Genomic DNA, 26,936 nt, shown 5'->3' with positions numbered 1-26,936 from the left:
TTTTTATCTCATTTTAAAATTTATTGTGGATACACAGCCTTTTAGAAAGTGAAAATAGTTTTAGAATGCACCATCAATTTTTCTTTACTGTTACTTACCTGTTTCTTTGTATTGATTTTTTTTAAGTGAAACCACATTGCAAATAGTAATGGGCACCACAAGGAATTATAATGTATTTTTGTGATTAATAGATGGATAGATTCCCAATCATAGTCCTGGTCTCAGTTCCAACAATCCAATTTATGCCTTTTTGGGAAATACTCATTTGTTTATGGCATACCTTTCTTATTGTAAAATGTAGGCAAAGTTGTTTCACTCTTTTAAAATATTAACATAATTAAGTCAGAGTATTTTAAAGTACTTGGAATAAAAGCCTACAAATATACTAACAAGTGGCACAGTCCATCATCCTAAAAAGAAAACACTGAAACAGTGAATATGAGACTAAACAGTGGACTAATATTGTTATTTTTCAACTTTCTAGTGGCTTATTCTGAATACCTGTTATGCCTCAGACTTTTTAAATTGTGCTTGCTTTCAAGGATGTTCAGTGAATTATTTGCTGAATTTCTTGGGCATTTTAAATAAAATATTATTGCTTTCCTTTTGTTACCTAGTTTTACGTGAGGAACAATTAATTAAAATACACAACAGATGAAACAATTAGATTTCCTTTACTTTCCACACAAAATTGGTTTACGGAACTTTGGCATTTTACTGGAGCAATTAAATTTCCCAGTATGAATACATTTAGCTACGAATTTAACAGCTCATAAACTAATGCAAAAAATTGTCAAATTACTGGGCCTAAAATTGGCTTGATCTGTCTGTACTATCTTTAATTATTTAAAAGGTCTTATGAAGAAGGTTCTAAGGAAGGAAGCAAGGTAGAAGGAAAAAGAAAGGAAAGAAGGGAAAGAGGAAGAGAGAGAGAAAGGAAGGAAGGGAGGGAGGCAGGGAAGGAAAGAGAGAAGTCATTTGGCATTTATTTGAAAGTAGAGTCAAGCTTGCTATTTGGTGCAGAATTGCTAACTGGATGTAATAAGCCACAACACAGACTTTACAGAAATGTTATGTAGTCATCTTAGTAGCGAGAAGTTCATTTTGTGGTTTTAGTTTGAGATTATAGCTGCTTTCCTACTTAAAGGAGGAATTAGACCCATGGAACTCTCCATTATAATTTATTATCTCATTCTGAGACTCATTCTATCTAAAGCAGATGCTTGGCCGCTTATGTTTAGTAGTTCATGGGGTCTCTACAGTAATATTTGGGGATCAGCAATAACATTTGCTGTCATCCTTTTATACTCACGAAAAAATAGATGTTAAGATAGCTAAATGACTTGCTCAAGGTGATATAGCTAGTATTTGGGCCTGAACCCTAAAAAACATGCATGCCATTGATTGTAATAATATGTGTTTTGTAAGCTAGTACCATACAGAATGCCTGGCACCTGCTTGTCATTCAGCATATATTTGCTGAATGAATTAATGACCATAAGAAATAAATTCTTCTGTACCCTAACACTGTAGCCTTTCTGTTAAATCACAGTTTGTCTGTCATTTTGCCTGATCCGAGGAGGTTTTTATATTCTTTAAAAAATCTTGGAAATGGGATGTCTTACTCTTTCTTATTTGAGTTATGATGCTTCATACTAGTTGTAGATTCAATTCCAGGTTTATATTAAATATGGAATTAGAATATTGAGTTTTTTCCCTGAGAGGAAATTTTAGAGTTTTGTACATGTTTTAAAATCAGTATTGTCATGGTCATTTTAGAAATATATTATGGCTTTTCTTTAAGGCTGTATCTTTATTGAACATGTAGGGAGCCAGTATGTTCAATTTCATAGAATTTTCATGTGAGCATTTCCAACTGTGCCTATCAAAGGTGGACTAGACTTCCTGCATCAGAATCACCTAGGTGCTTGTTCAAATTCAGATTCTAGATTTCCAGGGCCTAACCTTCTGGACTTTAAATTAGTTTCAGAACCACTGATCTCTAAACTAAGATCTGAGGACTATAGACACATTTATTTTCATGTCTGTATAAATATTCTTGAAAAGAAATGAGGAGTTATAAAATTTTTTAAAATCTCAGTTGCCATTTTTATTAGATTACAAGAAACTCATACTGGAATGATAAATCAGTTTGGATATTCATAAAATAATGACTAGTGTAAGTCATGAAAATGGTAACTGGGGAATGAAACTTTGATACATGCTATAACATGGGTGAGTCTTGAAGACATTATGCTAAATGAAATAAGCCAGGCACAAAAGGACAAATATTATATTATTACACTTTTATGAAATACTGAATAGCAATATCTTCGTATATGTATTATGATCTAATCATCATCAAATACTTGTTTTTTTTTATAAGTGCAGGTAACTGACTTGGGACTGAAAATATTCAGAAGGGTAACACTACCTTCATATCATCTTGTGGTCTACTTATAGAATCAGACTTAATATATAGATAAGCAAATATGTAGCAAGTGAGAATTTTTTAAATGTTACCAAGTATCAGGGCTGAAGAAATTCAAAAGATATGAGAAAATCCTTGATGAATTCCAGACTCTCTTTTGGTGTTGTGGTTAGTTTTTCACATTTAGATAATCATTGTTATCAGTTCTACTGTGCCCATACGTTAAAAAAATCCATTTTCACATTTATTAAAAGCTGTTTTCTACTTCTAGTTTAATGTTCCAGTATTTGAATATGAAATTATATTACTGAGTTTAATGTGACTAAAAGTAATTAGGAAAAACTGATACACTATTAGTTTACATACTTTTAATTAATACTGAAAACATTCATTTTTTATGTGTGGTAAGATTTCTAAACTGTTACTATGACACTATAACCCATTGCAGTGCTAGTGCGTCTCTTGGCTCATATGAAGGGAATAGCTTAGCACCAAAGCCACCATTCAGAACAAAGAGACTGTCTTGGAAGGTGATATGACACTAGGTCAATATGTTACTTCAGCTGATTCTAGCACTAACATATCCAGAAGCTGTGGTCCTGAAAATTAACTTTCTGGATCAAGATAGTTTATTAGTTGGCAGTTAAGAAATTCTGCATGCATTCTCCAAAGCTAAGGTTAAGGTGATAAAGCAATTGAGCTTTTCAACACTTAAAGAAAGGTGGAGGTGAAATGAAATAGCCATTCAAAACAGCAAATAATTAATTGAGTCTCTTTGTTAACAGGCAGGAGGTCAAGTACACATAGCCACAGCCATGATACAGTCTGCATTCTAAACAGCTGAGTCTTTGACTTGAAAGTGACTAGATTGGATTTTTGGGAACTATTTCAAATGAGATATTAATTTAGAAGGGTATATAGCTTGAAAGATACTGTAAGAGATTCAAATGGTCATTTACCATACATTTTGTCTTCTTATTTCTATAGAGTTATAACTTTGACTTTCTTTTCCTTTTATTTTTTAAACTCATGTTATATATCTGTTTTTAACCTATAACTAAGAATTCTACAGTAGGATAATGATCATGTGATTAGATCAGTGTAACTATGAATAGATAGGCTTGTATATATTAAAAGTTAACGAAAATGAAATAAGATGCTCCAGGAAACATTTGAATTAACTACATATTTATCATAGGACTCCTCTGAACATCGCATTTATATTTTTAAAGACTGGAATTATAAGGACTTAAGGAATTATAATTGTAAAAGATGAGATGTCTACAAAATTTTTCTCCTATGTATAACACAAAACAAGATAGCAGTAAATAATTGTGTTTAAAATAGAGGGCCAAAAGCAAACTTGCATATTTTCTAATTGACAAATAATATCTGAAAATAAGTGTCCAAAATACACAGAGGGTGGTGCTGAGGAAAATCTTTGGGAGGAAGAATAGGAAAAGACCTGGAACATTTCTTGGATGGGGATGTAAAGAATTAGAGGAAGACATCTGAGTGCCAGTGAACAGCCTGGAGGGATGGGCATTGTGCTGGAAAAAGCAAGGCAAACAGATGGCAGCGGTGAGAAAGAACTGATAAAGGGTGGGAGAGACATGGTATGCATCAGTAAGGCTTTGGGGCTCTATATTTTAAAACGAAACTGAATCAGAGGATTTTGTGAGAAGTATTTACTTGATTTCATATCTTTTTCAGAAAGGCATTTTATTTTAGGCAATATGGTTAGACTATTTAAAAGTTTTAAATAGAGTTTAACACTGTTATGTAAATCAAAATATCTATCCATGTGGTCATTCCAAAGCATGGTGCCATTGCCTACAAACCCACTCTAATGTGGATTAGATCTCACATATTTCATACTGGAGATCTTTCTTAATCACTGATGTTTGTGCCCATGTCTCTTGGCAAAGCTCCCATGTTAGAGTGAAACGAAATCCCCAAGTTTCTGCCATTCAGATGAAGAATGGTGGGTGGTGAGCATATGTTTCTGAGAAGTTGCTTTTATTTAAATCAAAGCCTCCTTCTTACATTTAACCCACAGGCATTTAAGACGAGTTAAAGATTATTTCCATTAATTCTATTTGGCCTTATTTTTACTCAATTGTAGAGGTATTTGAGGACTATTAATGGTTCTTATACCTGTGTCTGGGAGAGACTTATTAAGCTTCAGCTGTGGGAACCACATAGCTATCAGGACCCATGCAAATTTCGTCCACACATGAAGATGAGGGTTTGGTCCCATTTTGACTTAATAATCTCCCACTGTTTCTTTGAAGAAAGCTGTTGGTCATGTTTGAGCTGTGGAATGATAGTTTCAGAGTCTGTGAAATGTACAACTCACAAAGAGCATCAGCATGACAGCTGTAGAGATTAGAGTCCATTTTGTGTGTGTACAGAATTAGGGGACCGATGCTCTGAAAAGCAGGCAAGCCTTCTCACATTAATCAATGTCTTTCAACCTGAAATCAAAGCAGCTTCCTGCAAGGAACAACACATGTGGGCACACATGGTCTGTTTCCATTTTAAATGGGCACCTAATTATTCGGAATAAGATTTTATGAACTAGAAAAAAAGTGGCTATAGGATGTGTGTACTGAAGTATAATAGAAAAAGGTAAATCTTCGGAGAAATTATAGCCTCAACATACTCACTGTTTTTATGAAAAACACATGCCTCAATAAATTTTATAGTTATTGCTGACTGTGTACAGCCAACTAAAAATAGCAAGTCAGAATCTTTAGCTTCTTGAAAGGATGCATCACAGATTGAGATATGGTTGTGATTTTTGGAAAGGGATTTCTTTGGTGTTCTATGTGTGGAACACTGACAACTAGGAATTTTTCCCCAAATTTATTAAGGTATGACCGACAAATAAAAAATATATGTATTTACAGTATAAAATGTGATGATTTGACATATGCACACATTGTGAGATGATTAAATCTAGCTAATTAACATAGCCATTTCCTTTTTGTTTATGTTTACCTTTTTGTGTGTATATGGTGAGAACATTGAAGATCTACTTTCTTAGCAATTTTCAAGTATATAATACATTATTATTGAGTAGAGTCACCACACTGTACAATAGATCTACCCTTTGGCCAGCCACTCCCCATTTCTGCCCCCAACCTCCACCAACAATCTGTGGCAACCATCATTCTATTCTATTGACTAGGAATATTTTGACCTCTGCATTTTCTTACAAACAATTAAAGTTTTTCAGGCTAACCTAATAAGGGAAAGGATAAACATAGGAAGAGTGAGTAACAGCATGATAACCAAACTTTCCCTCATTCTGAGGCACCTGGTAAATGAGTAGAACCCTAACATAGGAACTTTGAGGATCTGTCTTCTCCATGTCAGTGCTTCTGTGTTCTCTTTGTGGAATCCGTAGGCAGCACTCTCTCTTCTTAGTCACCTGGCTGTGTTTTTCTGTCTACTCACTGCTCTGTACCTCTTCGGCTTGGTTTACCCTAGTGGAATAACTTCTGTTCATCCTTGGCAGTAAATCTCCTGTTTTTCTTCTGTTGTTGCCAAAGTTCCCTTACGATCTCTCAGAATCTTTTTTAACCCCTGACCTAAATTTTGCCATTCTTAACTTACCTCCATCCTCCAAAAGATATTCTCAGCTGCCAAAAATCCTTTCCAAATTAAGCCTTTTCTGTAGCTCTTTCCCCCTCTCTATAGCTCCATATAATTTATCCAGCAGAAAGGAAAAAGGTAATACTGGAAGACTTAGAAACATATGCATAACATTAAGAATAGGAGACATTTAATTTAATTTTCGTATTATTTAGGTTAAAGCATTGACAAACTATCATAGTACAAGTTATTGCAATATAAATAGCAGAAAATGAAATATATAGAAAAATTTTCTGATAATGTAGCAACTGGAGCTAGCTGAATGAGTGGCTGTCAAGCTGAGCAAATAAATGATAATGCTGTTTTTAGAGGTGATCAGTTGAGTTGATTTTATAAAATCCCAAGCATCATGTATTTTTTTTTTCTGGAAACAATTTGCTAATACTATTCCAGTCTACAATTGGGGGCATAAAGTTGACCTTTTCAAAGGAGTAAATTGTGTGTAGTTACTGGTGCCTGAGAGCTCTTCTGCAAAACAATAGCATTGTATTTCAAAAATTAATAAGTTCAACAAGGTTAGAACAGAAATGTGTCAGGATACTTCATATTCTACTTATGTTCTAACCTCCACACTGTCAACATTCTCCAGGAGACTGAGCATTTTTGAGAAATTAGAATAGTATCATTGATTATGCGGCATCTCACCTCTCCCCACACATACACCTAACTCAGTTTTACTAGGAAATTTTGAATCCAGTAGCACAGTTTAAACATTAATAATGCGTATCTCGATTGTCACTAGAAAGCATATTAATCAAAAGAGATATGCAATAAAGACAATGGAATGGATACAAATTTTCAGGCCATAAAAATCAGGTATGCAAAAATATATAACTTTATTTTGCTGTTGCTGATTTTAAGTGTCCTATTGCAAGCAAGACTTAAGTGTCCTATTGCAAACAATGCTTTTCAATTCAGGGTAAACGTAAGAACTTTCTGAGGCAACTCAAAACAAATTAAGACTGTTTATAGTTCTTTATCTTGTCAGAACAACATCTAAACTCCCGAAGTTTATAGTGTGATGGCATCAGGGGAGGTACCCTGCACCTTGATGGACACCTTTCCTTGCTGGCATCCATGGGATGATGGTATGTTGGCCTGTCTGATTCTCAGTTGTAAAGGTTCCTTTACTAACAATCCCCAATGCTGGCAACCACTGAAGTGGCTCCATTCCCATCTGTGTCTTTCCTGACCCTGAAAAAATATCATATGGTAACCATAAAATGCTCTAGGTAAAATGCTCAAGACTAGCCTTATGCTTACTTTCTTCACTTTTACCAAGATGCTTTCTACCCTAAGCTTGGCATCTCATACCCTACAATATCACCAATATCATGGCAAACTGGTGAGTAAGCTGTGTTGGGCACAAGCTGACTGTTGCGCCATTCTTCAATAACATTCTCCAGGTGGCTACAGGTACTTCTAATATTTTGCATGGACATTGACTTAAAGGTCCCAACCTCAGTTCTTGTATACTAGTATTCATTCTGCAATTCAGTTGATTTGCCTTCTCTGTGCCATATAGACGGCAATGGATATGGTTTGATACAGAAAATACAAAGAGCTTGCGTTTTCAGGGTGTTTTGTGGTATGAATATCCTTCAAATCTACCAAAAATATGTGGTACTATTTCCCAACCTGACTGAAACCAAATATCTAAAGCTGGTTAGCTTAACTGAAGTGTTAGGGTTATGAGGCTAGATTGATGGATTTATTCCTTTGAAGAGCAGTTAATTTTGTTTTATTCCATGACATTAAGTGGTATTCCATGCAAAGCCATACTCAGTGAGGTAGTTTGGATGGGGGGTTGAAACCTAGCTTGACTAAGGGAAGGAATGTTTCTGAGTGCATGTGCATCTTTGGGAACAGAGCGGTGGTGCTTCTATATGAAGGTCTGCACTTGGGAATCTGTATTGAAAGAGTAGTCAGTATGTAAATTTATGTTAGCATTCATGTCCTTCATTTCCACAGATATGTTCAACTTTAAGCATATTCAACATATTAAAATCAAGGTTTACAAAATAAATTAGGGAATATAATTTTCACAATCAGAAGTTTCCTTATAGATCCTTTTTAAAGTTCCTTTAAAAGCCATAACTCCATGTTACATGGTAGAATACATGTGCACACACATACACACACACATTTTACATATGTGCTATATATTGTTTCTGTGCTGTATATATTCATTTACATACAAATTATTCTAGATGGTGAGGTAAATTATAATTATATTAAATACTTGAAGATTGCACTATTCTGTGTTTTGGAATGCTTGAGTTAACAAACATTGTTGGAAATTAATTTATTGTTATGATTATACTAAATTCCTTAAGTTTTTCATAGTTAAATGAAGACATTTGTTTTTCAGGATCAAAAATACTCAATTACACAGCTCTTTTCAATTATAGAAGTTAGAGTCATAAATACAAATTTAATTGATTTTACATAATCAAGGCTGATTCACTAATAAGACCAGTTGTCACTATTTGCTTATTAAATTTTTCCTAATCACATTTGGTGAAAGTGAAATAACTCTTACATTTAACCAAGAACATTTTTTTTGTCAATAAACAACAGTTCAATTCTTTAAAGTTCATTCTTTTGTTGTTTCATCAATACTGTTAAAATACATTTTCCTGTGTAAAGAATTGTAGAAGATAAATCTGAAACATAAAGGTGATGTTTCTGCTGCTGCCTTCTTAGGTCACTAGAAACCTGACTGGAATCTCTCCAGTCTATTGCTGCTTAGTAGCCTGATTCAGGTAGGGTATGTTCTGAGAGAATGGCCGATGTAGGTAAACCATACCTTTCTTATTCCATCCTCAACCCACAAAATGAGACTGTGTAAGTCGCATTGCTTGAAATTTGACTCTATTTTCATTAAAGTTTTCTATACACATAAAAATCTTCTGCCTCTGCCTGAGAGTTCCTTTCCCATGATCTTTCCTTCCCCTTCTAGAAAATAAGACAAATTTGAAACATTAACATGGGTTCTTGCCACTTCATCTGTATGTCATTTTGCCAGTAATGAGGCTCTTGGTCGCGAGCATTCTCAGGGATATCAGAGCAAAAGTGATTTTTAGGGATTGTATATACATATATCATTTTCTGAAACTACATCTGAAGTTATAAGCTCCGGGCTTGAGAGGATTTCAAGAGTGAACCCAAAAAACAACTAAAGTCTATAGTTTCTTTTGTTTAATTTTGAAAGATTTACATGATACAAAGAGAAGTCAGCAAGGGGAAAAAGGTAGCTGAACTACTACTGACCTACATAAAAATTTTGAGAGTGCTAACTAATGAAACGGTATTGAATTTTAAAAATGAATCATTAAAAACGGGGCAGTATGTACAAAGTTCACACTACTGATAGTGCTGCAAGTGTACAGAATCTAAAACTAAAAATTATTCAGTTTTACCTTGATTTTACAGATAATACCCACCTAATTTAAAATAAACCTGTGCTTTTCAATATGGATTCAGTTATATTTAGTTTTGCTGTTTCTTTAGCTAATTATGTAATAAAATTTGACCAAACCTTTACAATGCTTTTCTTGTTCTCCCGTGAAAGAGAACCTGAAAATTCTCTTATTAGAGGGTTTAAATATAGTCTATCCATGTAAGTCTTCAAAAAGGATTGTAACTCTTGTCTTAGGCCCAGTTAATTGATCTCCTTTATGAATTTATTATAGAAAGGGATGTCTAAAATTTACTGAGTACCTACGATGTGATAGAATTCCTGCTAGACCTTTTATGCATTTTCTCTCACTAGTTACATGATGCTTTAGGTAGGAAAATTTTTCAAGATTTCTAGACTCTCGTGCCCTCAGGTACTACACGTTTATGAAACAAGCTGGTGGGACTGTGGCAAATCGTCTGCTTCTCAGTTCTAATGGACTTTTATTTGAGACAGGGTCTCACTCTGTTGCCCAAGCTGGAGTGCATTGGCATCAACATTGCTCACTGCAGCCTCCACTTCCTGGGCTCAAGCAATCCACCTAACTCAGCCTCCTGAGTAACTGGGACTACAGGCGCATGTCAGCATGCCTGGCTAATTTTGTTTGTGGAGATGGGGTTTCACCATGTTGCCCAAGGCTGGTCTCAAACTTCTGGGCTCAAGCCATCCATCCTCCTCATACTTCCAAACTGCTGGGATTACAGGCATGTGCCACTGCACCCAGCCTCCAGTGGACTTTTCTCATGCAAGAATGTGCTACTAGAGTTGCCAGATCTACCTATTTTTTCAAGAGAAATAAATGTATATGACGTCTCCTATTTGCTTAGCTAGCTCAAGATTTTTTTTTTTTTTTAAATGCAAGAATCAAACAGAATATTCCTGTAAGCCAGATCTGATGGTCTGGCCACTGGTTTAGGATTTCTGATCTAATCTTACCTTCCTGAAAATGAGACCCAGATAGATTATGTAGCTTGCCTAGAGGGAGCAGCTCACCTACAGCAGAAAGGAATAGTAACAGCAAGACTCTATTTCCATTTTTCTCCAGTCCATGGATTTGCAGGGCACAGGAGGACCATCACATGGCCACCAAGTGGAAAATTTGGGTAATAGAGAATGGGCAATATTAAAAGAAGCAGAAGAAGAGCCAGATATACTCCAAAGCCTTTTAGCTCTAGCCACTGTGAAAACCATGCTAAACTCTGGCAACATTTTTCAAATTTAACAGGGAAAGGAGGTGATAAGCTATCATTTGATAATACTTTTTATCATTGTGTCGAGTGGACTTTTCATCCTACTTATTTTCATGATAAAAGAATAGAAAAACATACATTTTTAAAATTACAATGATGTAAAGTTATATGGCTTAATGCATGCTTTATCCTTTAGGATAGTGAAAAACATCCTCTTGTAATAGAGACATCCCCAGAATATTCGTTTTTCCTTTCACCTCAATAATAAAGCATTAGATTTAGACCTCATTGGGATATATGCAGTGTAAATAGTGTCCAATACATGTAGTATTTTTAAGGGTTCAGTGATTACATTAGACTGTGGCTAAGGTTACTTCTAATTCTGTGATAATCTGGGCCAATTCTGAACTGTATGAATATAGAAATCTACCCAAGTCACAGAAGCAGGTTTTAAAATTTTATCATAAATGGGAGAAGAGAATGCTTAGACCCAGGGTTAAGGTATTTATGTGACACCAGGATCAGGGTGGGGGTGGTCAGGAAAAGAGAAGGTGGGACATATGCTAATCTCTCCATCCCCACAATACAAGAGGGGTCTCGAGTATGCCAAAGTAGCTTTCAAGTGCTCCCAACAGGGTAAAAATTATAACCTTTTGGGAACATAAAAGAACATGAAATTAGTGACACAGACTGGAAATTCTGTTATGTCTACATTAGACCCCACTCCTTGACCTGCAGCCATTCTGGTTACAGACATTCTCTGCCATACCACACAGAGCTGCTAAGACTCATGCGGTAAAGAAACAATTCTAGGCTCCTCGTCCAAGTCTCTGGAGAAATCTTGCCAAATTAAATCATAAGCATAAAACAGAATGTTTAAAATCCACATCCCAGAAATAAATATTGTAAAACATTGCTTATTATGAAAACACTAAACTTACAAGTTTAAATGTAAATTTTAGTATTTATTGGGGAGCATACATTGTATGCCTCAAGTAAAGCATAATCCTTCACTTGTTATTCTTCATATTTTCTAGTAGATAGGCAAGTGGCCAAGAAAATTAAGACAAAGAGAAGTTTAATAAGTTTCATGATGTAAATCTGTAATAACTCTCTGAGCACTTCTACTTACATCAAAGTAATGCATTCAACAGCCTAATGATTAAAATATAGATATAGATTTTAAACAGTAATGGAATTAATGTTAGTAATAGCTTTTTCATTTTGAAATTATTTGATTAGATTCATGAGTTTAATATTACATTAAAATTTAAAGATATATTTGAAGTAGTAATTCATAAAACTTTAATTATATAGATAGCTCCCTTTGCATACTCTATTTTGCTTCATGATCTTAAAATATAGATTATTTTAAAATATAGAATACCTTTCAAGAATCTCAAAAGCTTAAACATTGTTGGCATAAAATATTTTTTACACTGATAGGGATTGCTTTTTATATTAATTCATTAATGTTTATCTCACCTCAATATTAGGCAGTAAACTTGATAATTAATTCAGATCTTAACCCCTATCTTGGAGCATGTCTTCTTGGGTAATGTCATATAAAACAAATAGTTGTCATCCGCTAAATTATATCCCAATAATTGGACCAAAAATCTGAACATGAAAGCTTTTATCCCCACAGAACTTTTCCTTTTCCTTTTGTTTTAGAATCTTTTTTTTTTTTTGAGATGGAGTCTCGCTCTGTGGCCCAGGCTGGAGTGCAGTGGCGCAGTCTAGGCTCACTGCAAGCTCCGCCTCCTGGGTTCACGCCATTCTCCTGCCTCAGCCTCTCCGAGTAGCTGGGACTACAGGCGCCCGCCACCACGCCCGGCTAATTTTTTGTATTTTTAGTAGAGACGGGGTTTCACTGTGGTCTCGATCTCCTGACCTAGTGATCCACCCGCCTCGGCCTCCCAAAGTGCTGGGATTACAAGCGTGAGCCACCGCGCCCGGCAGAATCTTTTTCCTCAGTTCCCAGTAAAAATGGATGCACATTTCTCTTTCTGCTATTACAGATGTGAAATCATGCCACAAATAATATTTTCTAACATACGGTTTCAATCCATACATTTTGTTGGTATTTCCATATCACTAAATATTCTTCTATAACATCATTTTTAATGACTATTTTATCATGTGAGTGGGACTGTGGTTTATTTAACCTGTCTGCTCTTGTTGAATTTTTTTCTTTTTTCAGATAGACAGTAATGCTTTAACTATCCATGTAGCCAAAATTTTGCATACATTTGTAATCATCTCATTAGGGTACATTTCTAGAAGTATGATTATTATGTTTAAAAGAATATAAAATCTTGATATTGTCTTATAGAAAGGCATGTTACACGACCAAATAGTTTATATGTAGAGTACCAGTGTCCCTAATCTCTCAACAGCAATTTATTTTTATTAGTAGTAGTACATCTTTGTCAATATAGTAAGAAAGTGTTTTAATATCCATTATTTTGATATGCAATTATTTGATGACCAGTGAGGCTGAATAATATTTTATACTTTCCTAGTTTTTAAAATAGAAGACATGCGAGGGGCATTTTTCTAAAAGGTCTATAAGTAACCCTGCAGAGAGTATCTTAATTTCATTAGCTTGAATATGCCCGTACCCCTCACTTCAGCTGTACATAAATGACATTAAAGTTATAGAAACATAATATTTACTTGATTTAATAAAGGGATGAGGCCAATCAAAACTCTGATCAAATTTCATTTTAAAATAAAAAAATTAACTTAGTGAAAAACTGTGAAACTAATTGTTACAAATAAATGCAACTAGCTTACATGATTTCATTTTCTCTGCAAGACATATTGTGAAATATAAATCTTATTGAAAGTGCACATTTCCTTTGATGGAATGTACAGTTTGAATATATTTGATCTTTTCAGTTTTTGCGCATTTACATTCCTTTTAAAAAGTACTTCAATTCAAAATGTGACTTGAATTTAAAATATTTTTATCTATGCATGATTTTGAAATATATATTAAATGATCATTTATGTGATGTATGAGATGTTTCTGTTAAATCAAAAGGCTTAAAATGTTATTGGCAGGAAATTGACCATATTAAGATAGAGTTACCCATTGCTGCATGACAAATTACCCCAATGTCTAGCATCTTAAAACAACAAACATTTATTAACTCACATATTTTCTGAGGGTGAGGAAACCAGAAGCATCTTAGCTGTGTGGTTCTGACTCAAGGTCTCTCACGAATTTGCAGTCAAGCTGTTGATCAGAGCCACAGTCTCTGAAGACTTGACTAAGTACGTGCTTTGAAGCTCACTAATGTGACTGTTAGCCGACCTTCCTGCTTCACCACATGAGTCTCTCCTTAGGCTACTCAGGACAGAGCAGACTTCTAGAGTGATCCATGAAAGAGACGTGAGAGGAAAAAATAGAAAGAGGAAGGAAGGAGGGGAGAGGGAGAAGGAGAGAAAGAGGGAGAGCCTGTAAGTCTGTTTTATAACATAATCTCAAAAGTGTTGCACCATCAGTTTTACCACAAACTATTGACCTCACAGATGAATCCTATCACAGTGTGGAAAGGAACTGCGTAGGGTATATATACCAGGAGAGGCAGAGATTTATTTAAAGAGTATTACTGTAAGTGAAAATTTACCATAATCAGGTAGCTTGAAATAAATGATGTCTGTATTAAGTATATCAAAACTCATCAATTTATTTTAACTGTCAGTAGCCCTGTTTTAGCACTCTGAATTCTATAATCATCAAATGGCTAAACCCAAATGTAGTTTCAAAGAATTCTCTAATTCTTTATTTTTTAAAGAAAATGCTTCGCATCTTCATTGTTTTTATGGGATTTAAATAAAAACTCCTTAATTTTAAATGAAATTTAAAAAAACTGAAGTATGTTATCATTTTAAAGAAATGTGCAAGCATTTTCTTACGTACTAATCTTCTTTCCTCTAAGTACTTGTGTTAGTCAGTTCTCACACTGCTATAAAGATACTACCTGAGACTGGATAATTTATAAAGAAAAGAGGTTTAATTGACTCAGTTCCACATGGCTGCGAAGTTCTCAGGAAACTTGCAATCGTAGCAGAAGGATACAGGGAAGTGAGGCACATCTTCTCATGGCGGCAGGAGAGAGAGCAAGCAAGCGAAGGGAAAGTGCCACATTCTTAAATCATCACATCTCATGAGAACAGCATGAGGGAAACCAACCCCATAATCCAGTCACCTCCCACCAGGTCCCCTCCGTCTACACATAGGGATTACAATTTGAAATTAGACTCGAGTGGGGACACAGAGCCAAACCATATCAGAACCTATCTTTAACAACAATAATAATTTAATAATAAATTTTATTCCTTAATAAGAAAATGTTTTATTCCTCTGTATTTTTTATTTTTGTAAAGTTTTAACATGGCTTTTTTTTTTCCCCAGAGTTTATTTAAAATGAGAATTACTTCGGTAGTCACTTCATATCACTTGGAACCCAAGTGAGACTAATGTTATGTCATGGGGTACAAAGGAATCTGTAAAGACTTTAATATAGCCTATTTTGTTATAATTTCTTTTCATCTTCCTAAAACGACAATAGACATAACTGATTGTATAACGTTATCTTCTTGTTCTAGGTCTCCTAAAAACCCAGAACAGAAGATCATTAAGAGAGTGATTGCTCTTGAAGGAGATATTGTCAGGTAAGTATTTACTGTTGTTTCTGAGTTCAAATTTTAAATATCTAGAGTTCTGTTACCTACATTATTTGGGAAATACATCTCAAGTCCACGAGGGCCAAAGTTTTGGAGACATTCCAAATGAGCTGGTACATCTTTAATGAGCATCATTAACCTTTCAGGTTGTAAGGAATATAGATAAACTTACTGATCATATTGTTATTCTTTAATTGTGAAGTATAGGATAAATATTAATTTAAATTAACCGTATAGTCTAAAATGATCATTAAATCATTATTGATCAGATATTAAAATTAGTATGACTGTTTTAACATTATGATGTTAAGGTTCATTTAAAAAAATTCAAGAACATTTAACTATTTTAGAAGCAAATGCAGAAACTAAGAGGACTCTTGTACTTGTAGAGATGGGAGAAAACTGAAAAGGATATGAAACAGAAACTTCTGAATCAGTGACAAGAATGAAAGCTTTAGATGATAAGATTGTAACAATCAGGTGTTTAAGCAGCCTTTAGTAATGTTGTATTTATTGTACTTGCTGATAAATCAAGAACAATTGTTGACATTCAGCAAGTAAATACTGTGTGGCATGATATGTCTCATTGTGATTCCTTTCTTGTTTTAAACAAGTTTTAGCCAGGCCCATACAATGTGGTAACCAAAATGCTTTGAATACTACATTCAGGAAGTACTGACCCTGTTTTCTAAAAAAACTTGATCCTAAAGTATTTGTATTAATGATAGTACATATTAATTAATCTCACTGAAATGAACCTCAGTCAGTTTTAGAGCAGATTCCAGGCCAGCAGTTCTCACAGCATGGCCAGAGGATCCCAGGGGATCCCCAAGACCCTTTGGGGGTCTATGAGATTAAAACTACTTTCCTAATAATACTAAGGTGTTACTCGCCTTTTTTCACTCTCATTCTCTTGTGAGTGTATGGTGGAGTTTTCCAGATGTGTAATATTGGAGTTGATTGAATGCAGGAGCAGATAGGAGAATCCAGCTGTTTTCTATTAAGCCAGAAACTAAAAAGATTTGCAAAAATTAAAAAAAAATCATTATTTTTACTGTTTATTGTTTGCTTTTGGAAAAGGACTATAATTTTTATTTAAATCATACTCTTTTTGTTAACATAAGGGTTTATTATTGGTATTTTAAATTGAATCAATAAATGAAATTTTAAAACAATTTTCTATTTTAATTTCTAATGTGATAATTACTGGTAAATAGTGGCCACATAAATAAAAGTTTTTTGAGATTCTCAATTATTTTGTAAAATGTGAAGGAGTCCTGATACCAAACAATTTGAGAACTTATTGCTGTAGAAATTCATAGCAACAATTTTCACGTCAGGATTGAGTGCTCCTTAGTGGCCTACATGATATCAATGAAGTTCTTTTTTTTTTTCAAGTTTTTAAAAGATTTTAATCAGCCACATGTATCAATAAGTAAAGCAATGACCAAAATTGAAAAATATATTTGATTTTTGATGTATGGAAACTTCACCATTCCACTTAAAAAATAAGTAATATCCTTTCAGAGTTTGGTACATTCCAAGATGTCTAACTTCCTAATTATTTAGACAAAAGAACAATGGTTTAGCTCACTAATTTTCACTGCTTCTTATATCCCAAATCATGAGGTATAATTTATTTACCATACAATTGACCCATTTAAAATATACAGTTCAATGAGTTTTAGTATAAATGTATACAATTGTGCAACCCCCACAACAATCTAGTTTTTGAACACTTCTCTTACCTATTACCTTCAAAAGTTCTCTCTTGTCCATTTGCACTAAACTCCTACTTTAACTCCCAACTCGAGACAGCCACAGGTCTGCTTTCAGTCTCTAGAGTTTAGCCTTCTCCAGAAATTTTATTTAAATGGAATTATACAATATATAGTCTTTGGTGTCTGTGTTTTTTTGTTGTTGTTGTTGCTAACAGTGTTTTTTAGGTTTCTCTATATTGTGCATGTTATTAGTTTATTTTTATTCCTGAGTATAATCTATTTTATAGACTTACCACATTTTGTTTATCCATTCACAACTTGATGCATATTAGGATTGTTTCCAGTGTGGGGATATTATGAGTAATTCTATAGGTATTGGTATAAATACTATGAACATCTGGGTCTTTTGGTGGAAATATATTCTCATTTCTATTGGGTATGCAGTTGGCCCTCTGTATGCATGGGTTCTGTATCCTTGGTTTCAACCAACTGAAGATGGAAGATATTCAGAGAGAGAGAAAACAAAGGATAGTTGTGTCTGTACTGAAAAAAAAATACAGACTTTTTTCTTGTCATTATTCCCTAAACAATGCAGTAAAACAAATATTTACATAGCATTTATATTGTATTAGGAATAAGTAACCTAGAGATAATTTTAAGGATATGGGGGATGTGCATAGTTATATGCAAATACTACATCATTTTATGTAAGGAACTTGAGCATCTGTGGATTTTGGTATCTGTGGGGGGATTTTGGTATCTATATTTGTGGGAATGAATCTCCCACAAATACGGAGGGACAACTGTATTTGTGGGATGCTGAGCGTTATGGTAGGTTCATGTTTAACTTTTTAAGAAACTGCCAAACTATTTTAGAAACTGGCTGTATCATTTCATGTTCTGCCAGCAATGCATAAGGAATCTAGTTTTTTTACATCCTTGCCAGCACTTGGTATTGTGAATATTTTGTATTATAGCCATCCTAGTGGGTGAGAAGTAGAATCTCATTGTGGTTTTGAATTGCATTTCTCTGAAGGCTAGTGATATTGAGTATCTGTCCATGTGCATACTTTCCATTCATATCTCTTTTTGGGTGAAATAACTGTTCAGATCATTTGCACATTTTGTATTGGATTGTTTATATTTTAAGTTATAAGAGGTTCTTTGATTTTGATTATTTTAATGGAGTGAGCATTTGGAGGAGGATATATAATGCTATGATTTAGTCGAGGTTAAGTCTATTAGTATAAAATGACTTAGATATCATTTCTTATAGAATGTACATTCTAAACTAGAAGAACTTGGTGACTTTTTTTTTTTTCAAGAGACTATCCAGCCTTTTGCTTTGTGGCAGAAACTGGGAAGAGCAGTACATTTAGAAAGCCATTTGGTATATATCACAAATATCCAAAATACACTTTTAGTATTTGGAAAACAGTATGTAGATATGATGCAAATCCCATTCAAAGAATGTCAGCAAACCTTGAAAACATTACCGTAGGCAAAGGAAGCCAGTCACAGAAGACCATATATGTATGATTCCATTTATATGAAAGGTCCAGAATAGACAAATTCCTAGAAACAGAAATAGATTACTGATTCCCAGAGGCATGGAAGAGGGGAAATGAGAGTTACTGCTAATGAGTATAAGGTTTTTGTTGTGTTGGGGGAGTATGAAAGTGTCCTAAAATTAGATTGTGGTGATGGTTACAGAACTCTGTGAATACACTATACTAAAAACATTGAGTTGTACATTTTAAATGGATAAATTCTGTTATATGAATTATATCTTAATAAAGCTATTTTTAAAACCCAAAAGAATGTGGCACCAAAGCAGGCAAAAATTTCATCTACATAAAGCAATCTAACAGGATTAGGAATACCAAGGGATCCATTTTATATTGTAATCCAAAGATAACACAGCTTTTAACTCAGATGGGTCATTATTGGTCACTAGCTGAACAGTCAACAATGTGCAACTGCAAAGCTTGATCAGACATAAAATGCTTTATGCAATCAGAAATCCTACAACAGACCTTTCTGAGGAAAAGTACAAGTTGTTGCTTTCCTCAGCACATGTAAATATTGGGTTCACAGCAGAACCAGAGCCAGAGCAAGGGTTAATGGTGCAAGGTTGGGAGTCGAGGGAACGGGAGTTGGATGATGTAAAAGGTCTACCTCCTCTCTTTCCACTGCTGTACCCCATGTGCAAAGTCTGCGAATTGACACCAGGGTCATATGGGCCTATCTGTCCCCTTTTGGTACACCTCTATCATGGAGCAATGAAAAACGTAAATAAAGGACCTTCCAACTGTGTGGCCTCTAAAACTATTTGATAATTGATTTAAAAAAATCATTTTTCAGCGTTTGATGTTTTTAAAGAAAATTAAAAACTTCTTTCCCTTTGAAACTTTGGCACCTGAAGATCCTTGGCTTCCTGGATTTTATATTAATAATTGAACACATACATTCTGATAATGATTTTCTAACAATGTCAAATGTTAAGGGGTATTTAGGGAGTAGAATATTATTTACTGATGCACGTACATCTTTTCTCTGTGACTCAATTTTTTTAAAATGCCAGAGTATATTAAAAATTATAGAAATCTGCTGTCGACTACTAGAAGCCCTTAGTCTGCTGGTCCCCTGACTTGCGACAGGCAAGGTGCTTTGGTCTGCGATGTTGATTTTTCAGTCCCATCTTTCCTCTGGATATTACTGGATGTTATTAGGTGAGCTAAACTAAAATATAGGCCACCGAAAATATTTTCTTGGAAAGAATTTGATATTTCATAAAATGATCAAGGAAACAGTCTTATTTTTTAGGACTTATTTATACTTACTGTAGGTTTCAGTAGTATTTGAGGTTAGACCCCTTGAAGGATTAATTGAAGGATTAATCCAATCTTCCATTTAATATTCTGGTAGTTACCTTCCTTTAGGTGGCAAAAGCAGATATGTAGTGAAATATAGCTTAAAGAGCACTTAAGGGTACCTGGGGAAGTAGGGCAGTAGGAGCCAAGGCTCAGCCTAGCTTTACTGTGGAATGGGAATGACAGTGTTGCAGCACTTCCATTTTCCGTCACTTGCATTCTCCTTTGCACATTGCTTTTGCCTATCTGTGTTTTGGTTGGCTTTTGCCCCACCGCCAACTACTGACTTCTTGGATGTGCCTCATGTCTGAATTACCTGAGAGAAATCTGAGTGTCACCCTTTGAGATATAGATCTAGGACCTATCCACCTGACAGACAGCTGGTCAACCAGTTGATCTACTGCGTTTGGGGTAGGCATCCTTCCCTGTAGGCATCTAGCTGTGGCTAGATAGACCAGTCATCTGCTGCATACCTTGTACTTATGAGGAACCTGTTGGTAAGGGCTCGTTGGTATGACAGATAAGATGAGACATCCCAGAATGGGGCATTACAATTAGCAGTCACTTTGCTGAGCATTACCTTTAAAAACATTTCAGTAAAACTGTAATCTGCTCTCCTTAGAGTTGCTTTGACATTACTCTCTGGGAAAAATCAACTTCTTTTAAAGATTTGTTTGAAATTACGGAAATAACACAAGCTTGTAAAACTCAAAATGCTTTAATGAACATCCTTGCACACATACCTTTGTACACCTGTGTGTTTATTTTTGTAGAATAGATAGCTAAAGGTGGAAATATTGGGTCAAGTTTGTTATTGTTGTTATTGTGGTTATTTTTAGTTCCAATATATACTGCCAAATTTTCCTCTCAAGAGGTTTGTGTACGTTTGTACTCTTATCAACACAGCATGAAAAACCATTTTAGAGAAAATTGATTTAAAGTTCATGTGCAATGGGGAAATTTTGGACTTTAGATTTACAGGGTAAAACATTTTAAAACAAATTTCGAAATTGCTTTTGGGTGATCAGGTTAAATTTCATTTAATCAGTTCACTGACTGTGTAGACCTTAGTGCCATTCATTTAAAAAGCACTGGTCTAGATACTGGAGAGACGTAAGTGAACAGAAGAGACAGTGTTCCTGTCCTCATGATGCTTACATTCTAGTGGTTAGGAGCAGACAATAAACAAATATATAACACATAACGCAATGTCATGGGTAAGAAGTGCTATGAAGAAAAATAAAGTAGAAAAGGGGGTAGAGAGAGATGGTAAGGGTCTGGGGCTGTAGGATGTTCACTGAAAACTTCTGTAACAAAAAGATGTTTGAAGAGACTCATAAATTAAGGAAGGCAGGGAAAGAGTCATCTTAATGTCTGAGGAGAGGAGAGTTCAAACCAAAGGAATAACAAATGCAAACCTAAGATGGATAGGTGAGTTCAAGGAAGAACAAGAAGCCAGCATGGTTGGGACTTTACTGAAGGAGGGAAACTGAAGTAAGACTAGATCTGAGAGGTTTTTAGAGACTTGTGGGTCCTAGAAAGGACTTTGGATTTATTTTAGAAGGGTGGCAAGCCATGGAGTAGATGATCTGATTGGCATTTTTAAAGAATCACTCTTTCTGCTGCTTGGAGAATAGACTAAAGAGGGATAATCTGACTCAAACCACTGGTCAAAGTGTTTTTCTCTTGAGAAAATAATATCTAGCTTCTTGTAGAAATAGTTGTGTCCTTGTTTGTGACATGCATGATAGTTTTGTTTGTTATTTTAAATGACTCAGATGAAAGTAGTTATGTTATTTATATTATGTTACATTATTTATAGTCACAGTCATTATGATTATATTGACAAGGCAAAAAGTAGGCTTTCAGAGTACTTTTTCAGAGAATTCAGCTGAATTTACAAATAAATGTAAAAGATGAGACTGTGGAGGGCCTGAACTTTCTACCTTGATGTCAGCATTGATTAAAATCACAAGGCAATTGCTTGATTCTCTGGATCTCATAGCTAGGAATGCAGTCATTTTCATAATATTGACCCAAATGGGTATGCTTATCTATAACATCAAACATTAAAAATAAGCTGATTCTACTAATACTTAGACCCATTAGTTCCACCGAAATGTTATTTTTGGTTAATTGCTTTTTCTTATTAATTTGTTATGACTCAAATAGAAGCATTGTTTTAGAAAAGCATAAAATGAATGCAAAGCACTAAACTCCAGCAAGTCAATGTAAGGCAACCACAAGTGAAATTGTTAAGGCATCAACGTTTTTACTGGGACACTTGTATTTCTGTTTCGTAGATCTTCTCTGCCCAGTTAGAAATGAAGTCCAGCATTATTTTTCCTCTCTCGGTGAAATACCACTTTATAGAATTTTGGAATCTCGGGCTCCATGTGGTTAGCAACCTCAATGAAGTAAGGGAATGGACTCTTTTTAGTCCATAGTGAAAAAGATGACCATATAACTTATCATGTAAATGAGGACACTTTGAGAGTGAAAAAAGATTAATTCATTATTACATGAGGGAGTTAACGTAAACTGGGACTGCCAAAACAAGATGAAACAAATGGTTGCCCTACTAAAGAAATGTAATCTGCTTTATAAATCACTTCACATAATTGGATTTTGTTTAGTTCATGGGCCTGACTGTTCAGGAGAATTCCAGGAAGTGTTCATAGAAAACAGAATCACTTCTTGGCTCCAGGGAGGAATCAGGCAGGGGAGGATCAATGCTGTTGTCAAGAAGTGCGTACTGCTCATGACGCAGTCATTTTGTGCTGGTGAGTACAGCACAAGGCTTTCTTTAACAAGTATTGATATTGCAGACTAATCTGAGATAGAGAATCATGAGTCTTCTCTCACTGCAAAATATTTAAATGACAATTTGTCTTTGAGTTTAAAGACTATATTGTAAAATGTCAAAATACCCTAATTTATTAAAAACAACTTTCTGGTATTAGCAAAAAAAAAATCCATTTGTCACCAGAAATTAAACATTTCAAAGCCTGTTGATTTTAAATGTACTATTGAAGATGTGGAAATCAATATTAGTCTACCATAGCTGGTTGAATCATATTAGGTTCCAGCAAACGATGAATCTTTGTAGGAAGAAAAACAGAACTAAATTGAGTTTTGCCCAGTGAAACTACGAATGATGCTTGTTTAATAACTTCTTTTTTTTAATGATTGGTGCAGTAGCTCTGAATAATAGAAGCCAATGTATCCATGTGGCTCTCTTCTTGAAGATCATGCATTCATTTATGTCATTTTTGGTAGATTAATAATTAGAGATGGTTTCTGTCCTGAAAGGAGGGAGATTTGAAAGAAACTCATGTCCAGGACCCTGTTAAATATTTGATGAGTAAAATGTTTTAGAGCATGGAAGCTAAGAGTTTTATTTTATAGTTCTCAAATGGGAGTCGAGTAGGCGGTCCTTTTGAGGACAGAGGGTATTTGTACACTGTTTCTTAGTTGTTGGTAGCTTAAGCAGAAGGTGTTCAGAAATCTTTGAGGCCCTTTAGCCTGATTTAATTTGAACACTGAATTTTCCCAAATCAAAATAGTATTGTACACCTGTCTTTAATGCTTAGGGTCTGACCAATGCTGCCGTTTAATAGACAAGGGATTGAGTGGTACAATTAAATGTCTTAGACTCTGTCCAAGGGTTTAGTTGCCACCAAATAAGAGGCATTTGTGAAAAATCATCAGTATCCCTCTGATGTTACCCCTAGAAATTATTAGTATATTGTGGATATTCTTACCTTTTTCTTGTTAAATAATTATAATTTTTCCTTACTGAAGAATCATAGATTATTAGACAACCTATACCTTTATGGAAATATTTCTTTCTTTTCTAAAGTTGTAGGTGGATTATTTTCCATACTATTGCTGTATCAGTGAATAAAAATGGAATTGTTAATAAAAACTGTATGTCTTAGCAATAGGTATTTGTTTCTAATCACCAGAGAGATAGTCACCTTAAGTTCATATATAGTCTCTTTACATATATTTAAGTTTATATATAGAATCGATTTTATATCAAGATTAATAAATGTGAAAAATGTTGATTAAAAAACACATTATTTGTGTAATCAGTTTAGCAGTATAGGGAGGTTTCTGGAGGCAATACATCAAACATAGGGCATATGCTTTCATGCGTGACAGCTGCAGATAGGCCATTTAGATTGAATTGCTTTTTCCAATAATGGTGACACCTATTTTTGTGATACTCTCCCCACCCCTGTCAGTGGTTTCCTTGAATGGTTTTATTTTCTACCTTAGTCCACCTATCTCTCATGAATGGAGTTCATCTTTAGGTATGAAAATCTTGCATATTTATTCATTCGTGCCTAGTTATTTATTTGGTATGATGTAGAAGCCATGAGCACAAACTATGAACTCAAACTGCCTTGGTTCAGATCCCAGCTTTGCCACTTTGGCAAATTACTTAACTCTGTAAATGAAATCTTCCTCATCAATAAAATGGAAATTGTGATAGTGTATACTCCATAGTGCTTTCTTGAGAATTATATGAAATAATGGATATAATTTGGTTAGCACAGTGCCTGGCTCTTAAATGTGTTCAGTAAATATCAGGTAGCGGTCGTTGTTGTTGTGATTTGATCATGATTTATTGAGTGCCTTGAATATTTCCTGTGTGTTAAACACTGTTCCTGTCTCTGGGATTATAAATATTAAAAGCCAAAGATTAATTCTTGCCCTTTTTAAGTTTATAGTCCGGTGGAAAGACAACAAAGGCAGCAAAAGAAATGGAATATAACAAGAGAATTGCCACTATGAAGATGCACTAAAACCTCTGGAGCTTAGCAGGAACATCTGGTGGGCCTGAGTGGCCCAGCTGTGTTGGAGACAAATTTTGAGTTGGAGTTTGAGATGAGAAGGAGATCTGTAGCCTCCTTCTTAATTGCAAAAATAATATGTACTTAGTAGAGAAAATTCAAACAACACTAAAGCATAAAACGTAAAAAGAAAAGGTTCTCATTTCTCTCCCTCTAATCACACCCCCAGACATATGTCTGGTGTGTATTCTTCTAATCTATGTCACACTGAAAAGATTAGACAAACAACACCATCAAAAAGTGGGCGAAGGATATGAACAGACACTTCTCAAAAGAAGACATTTATGCAGCCAACAAACATATGAAAAAAGCTCATCACTGGTCACCAGAGAAATGCAAATCAAAACCACAATGAGATGCCATCTCACGCCACTTAGAATGGCGATCATTAAAAAGTCAGGAAACAACAGATGCTGGAGAGGATGTGGAAAAATAGGAATGCTTTTACACTGTTGGTGGGAGTGTAAATTAATTCAACCATTGTGGTAGACAGTGTGACGATTCCTCAAGGACCTAGAACCAGAAATAGCATTTGACCCAGCAATCACATTACTGGGTATATACCCAAAGGATTATGGATCATTCTACTGTAAAGATACATGCACATATATGTTTATTGTGGCACTATTCACAATAGCAAAGACTTGGAAGCAACCCAAATGCCCATCAATGATAGACTGGATAAAGAAAAAGTGGCACATATACACCATGGAATACTATGCAACCATAAAAAAGGATGAGTTCACGTCCTTTGCAGGGACATGGATGAAGCTGGAAACCATCATTCTCAGCAAACTAACACAAGAACCGAAAATCAAACAACAGCGTGTTCTCACTCATAAGTGGTAGCTGAACAATGAGAACACATGGATACAGGGGAGGGGAATATCACACACTGGGGCCTGTTTGGAGGTGGGGGACTAGGAGAGGGACAGCACTAGGAGAAATACCTAATGTAGGTGACGGGCTGATGGGTGCAGCAAACCACCATGGCATGTGTATACCTGTGTAACAAAACTGCATGTTCCACACATGTACCCCAGAACTTAAAGTATATAAAAAAAGATTAGAAAAATTTTTATTTTATACCAGATTTTATCTTGAATATTCCAAAATGAAAATATGCACTTGAAGTATATTTCTAAGGAATCAGATGTATATCTGTGGGGAGTTCCCCATACATGTTACACTAGCATACCTTTGCTAGGTAGGTATTGGAAGACATGACAATTCCATAATTGCCTACTTAGTAAGTCTTGGAATTGTCCTAGCAGTAGCATACACCAAGATATCATGACTATATTACTGGGCAGCAATGATATGTGATCTAGACAAATGTATAGAAAAGTAAGGGAAAGAGAAGGAATATTGAATAGTGTCCTCATTATTCAATATTTTTTATATTAAACTCACTATATCGAAAATGAAATATTAGAACCATCATGTCCTTTCTAGGTAGTCCATGGGCTAAAATAACTGAGGTATCTAAGATGGGAAACACATTGACTTAGCTTCATTAGGAAGAATCTCTTCAACACAGAGCCTAGCAGGATGACTAATCCAGCTTTATCCTCATCCACATCTCCATGCCTCTATCTGAAGATGGTAATCAGTTTCTAACTTTTGATACTTTTGACAAAACTTCTTTCCCACTTCTTGGACTGGCTTTGGAACATTACTCCTTAGTTCTACCATGAGCCTCAGCTTTTCCCCCAATACAGATGGACATTATGAAGTTCTCCTTTGGAGTCTGGTGTTTCCTAGCAGGAAGAACATCACACTTAGAGCTGGTTAGTGCATTCGTGTATTAACCCACTTATGCCTAGTGTTCCATTATTGGAATGCTAAATGTGTGGGAGTTTTTTTTGTACTACTGCTGAAGGTTATTGCCAACATCTGATTTTTCACTCATGCAAAAATTCAAAAAATCGCAAACTCTAGCATAAATGTGTTAATTAGCCTTCTTTACTGCTGGCTCAATTACATTTCTTAGTACTATAACTTTCTAAAGGTATGAACTCCAAGTAAAGATATAGAGAAA

At 34.9% G+C, this 26,936-nt stretch overlaps 1 protein-coding gene across 5 annotated transcripts in view; it reads left to right on the top strand.

The window, feature by feature from the left end:
* IMMP2L (inner mitochondrial membrane peptidase subunit 2) overlaps window positions 1-26,936 on the top strand; it is an 894,195-nt gene that overhangs the window by 574,844 nt on the left and 292,415 nt on the right. For 4 of the 5 annotated variants that reach the window (XM_030826759.1, XM_003261198.4, XM_030826756.1 and 1 more), the window contains one exon: window positions 15,362-15,427. In XM_030826759.1, coding sequence (XP_030682619.1) covers window positions 15,362-15,427 — 66 coding nt within the window. Of the gene's footprint in view, window positions 1-15,361; window positions 15,428-15,828; window positions 16,611-26,936 lie in introns of those variants that run through there. The other variant, XM_030826757.1, reaches the window with a different exon arrangement.

The sequence above is a fragment of the Nomascus leucogenys genome, chromosome 13, assembly GCF_006542625.1.
Source record: "Nomascus leucogenys isolate Asia chromosome 13, Asia_NLE_v1, whole genome shotgun sequence".
Taxonomy (NCBI): domain Eukaryota; kingdom Metazoa; phylum Chordata; class Mammalia; order Primates; family Hylobatidae; genus Nomascus; species Nomascus leucogenys.
This window is presented reverse-complemented; position numbering and strand designations above follow the sequence as displayed.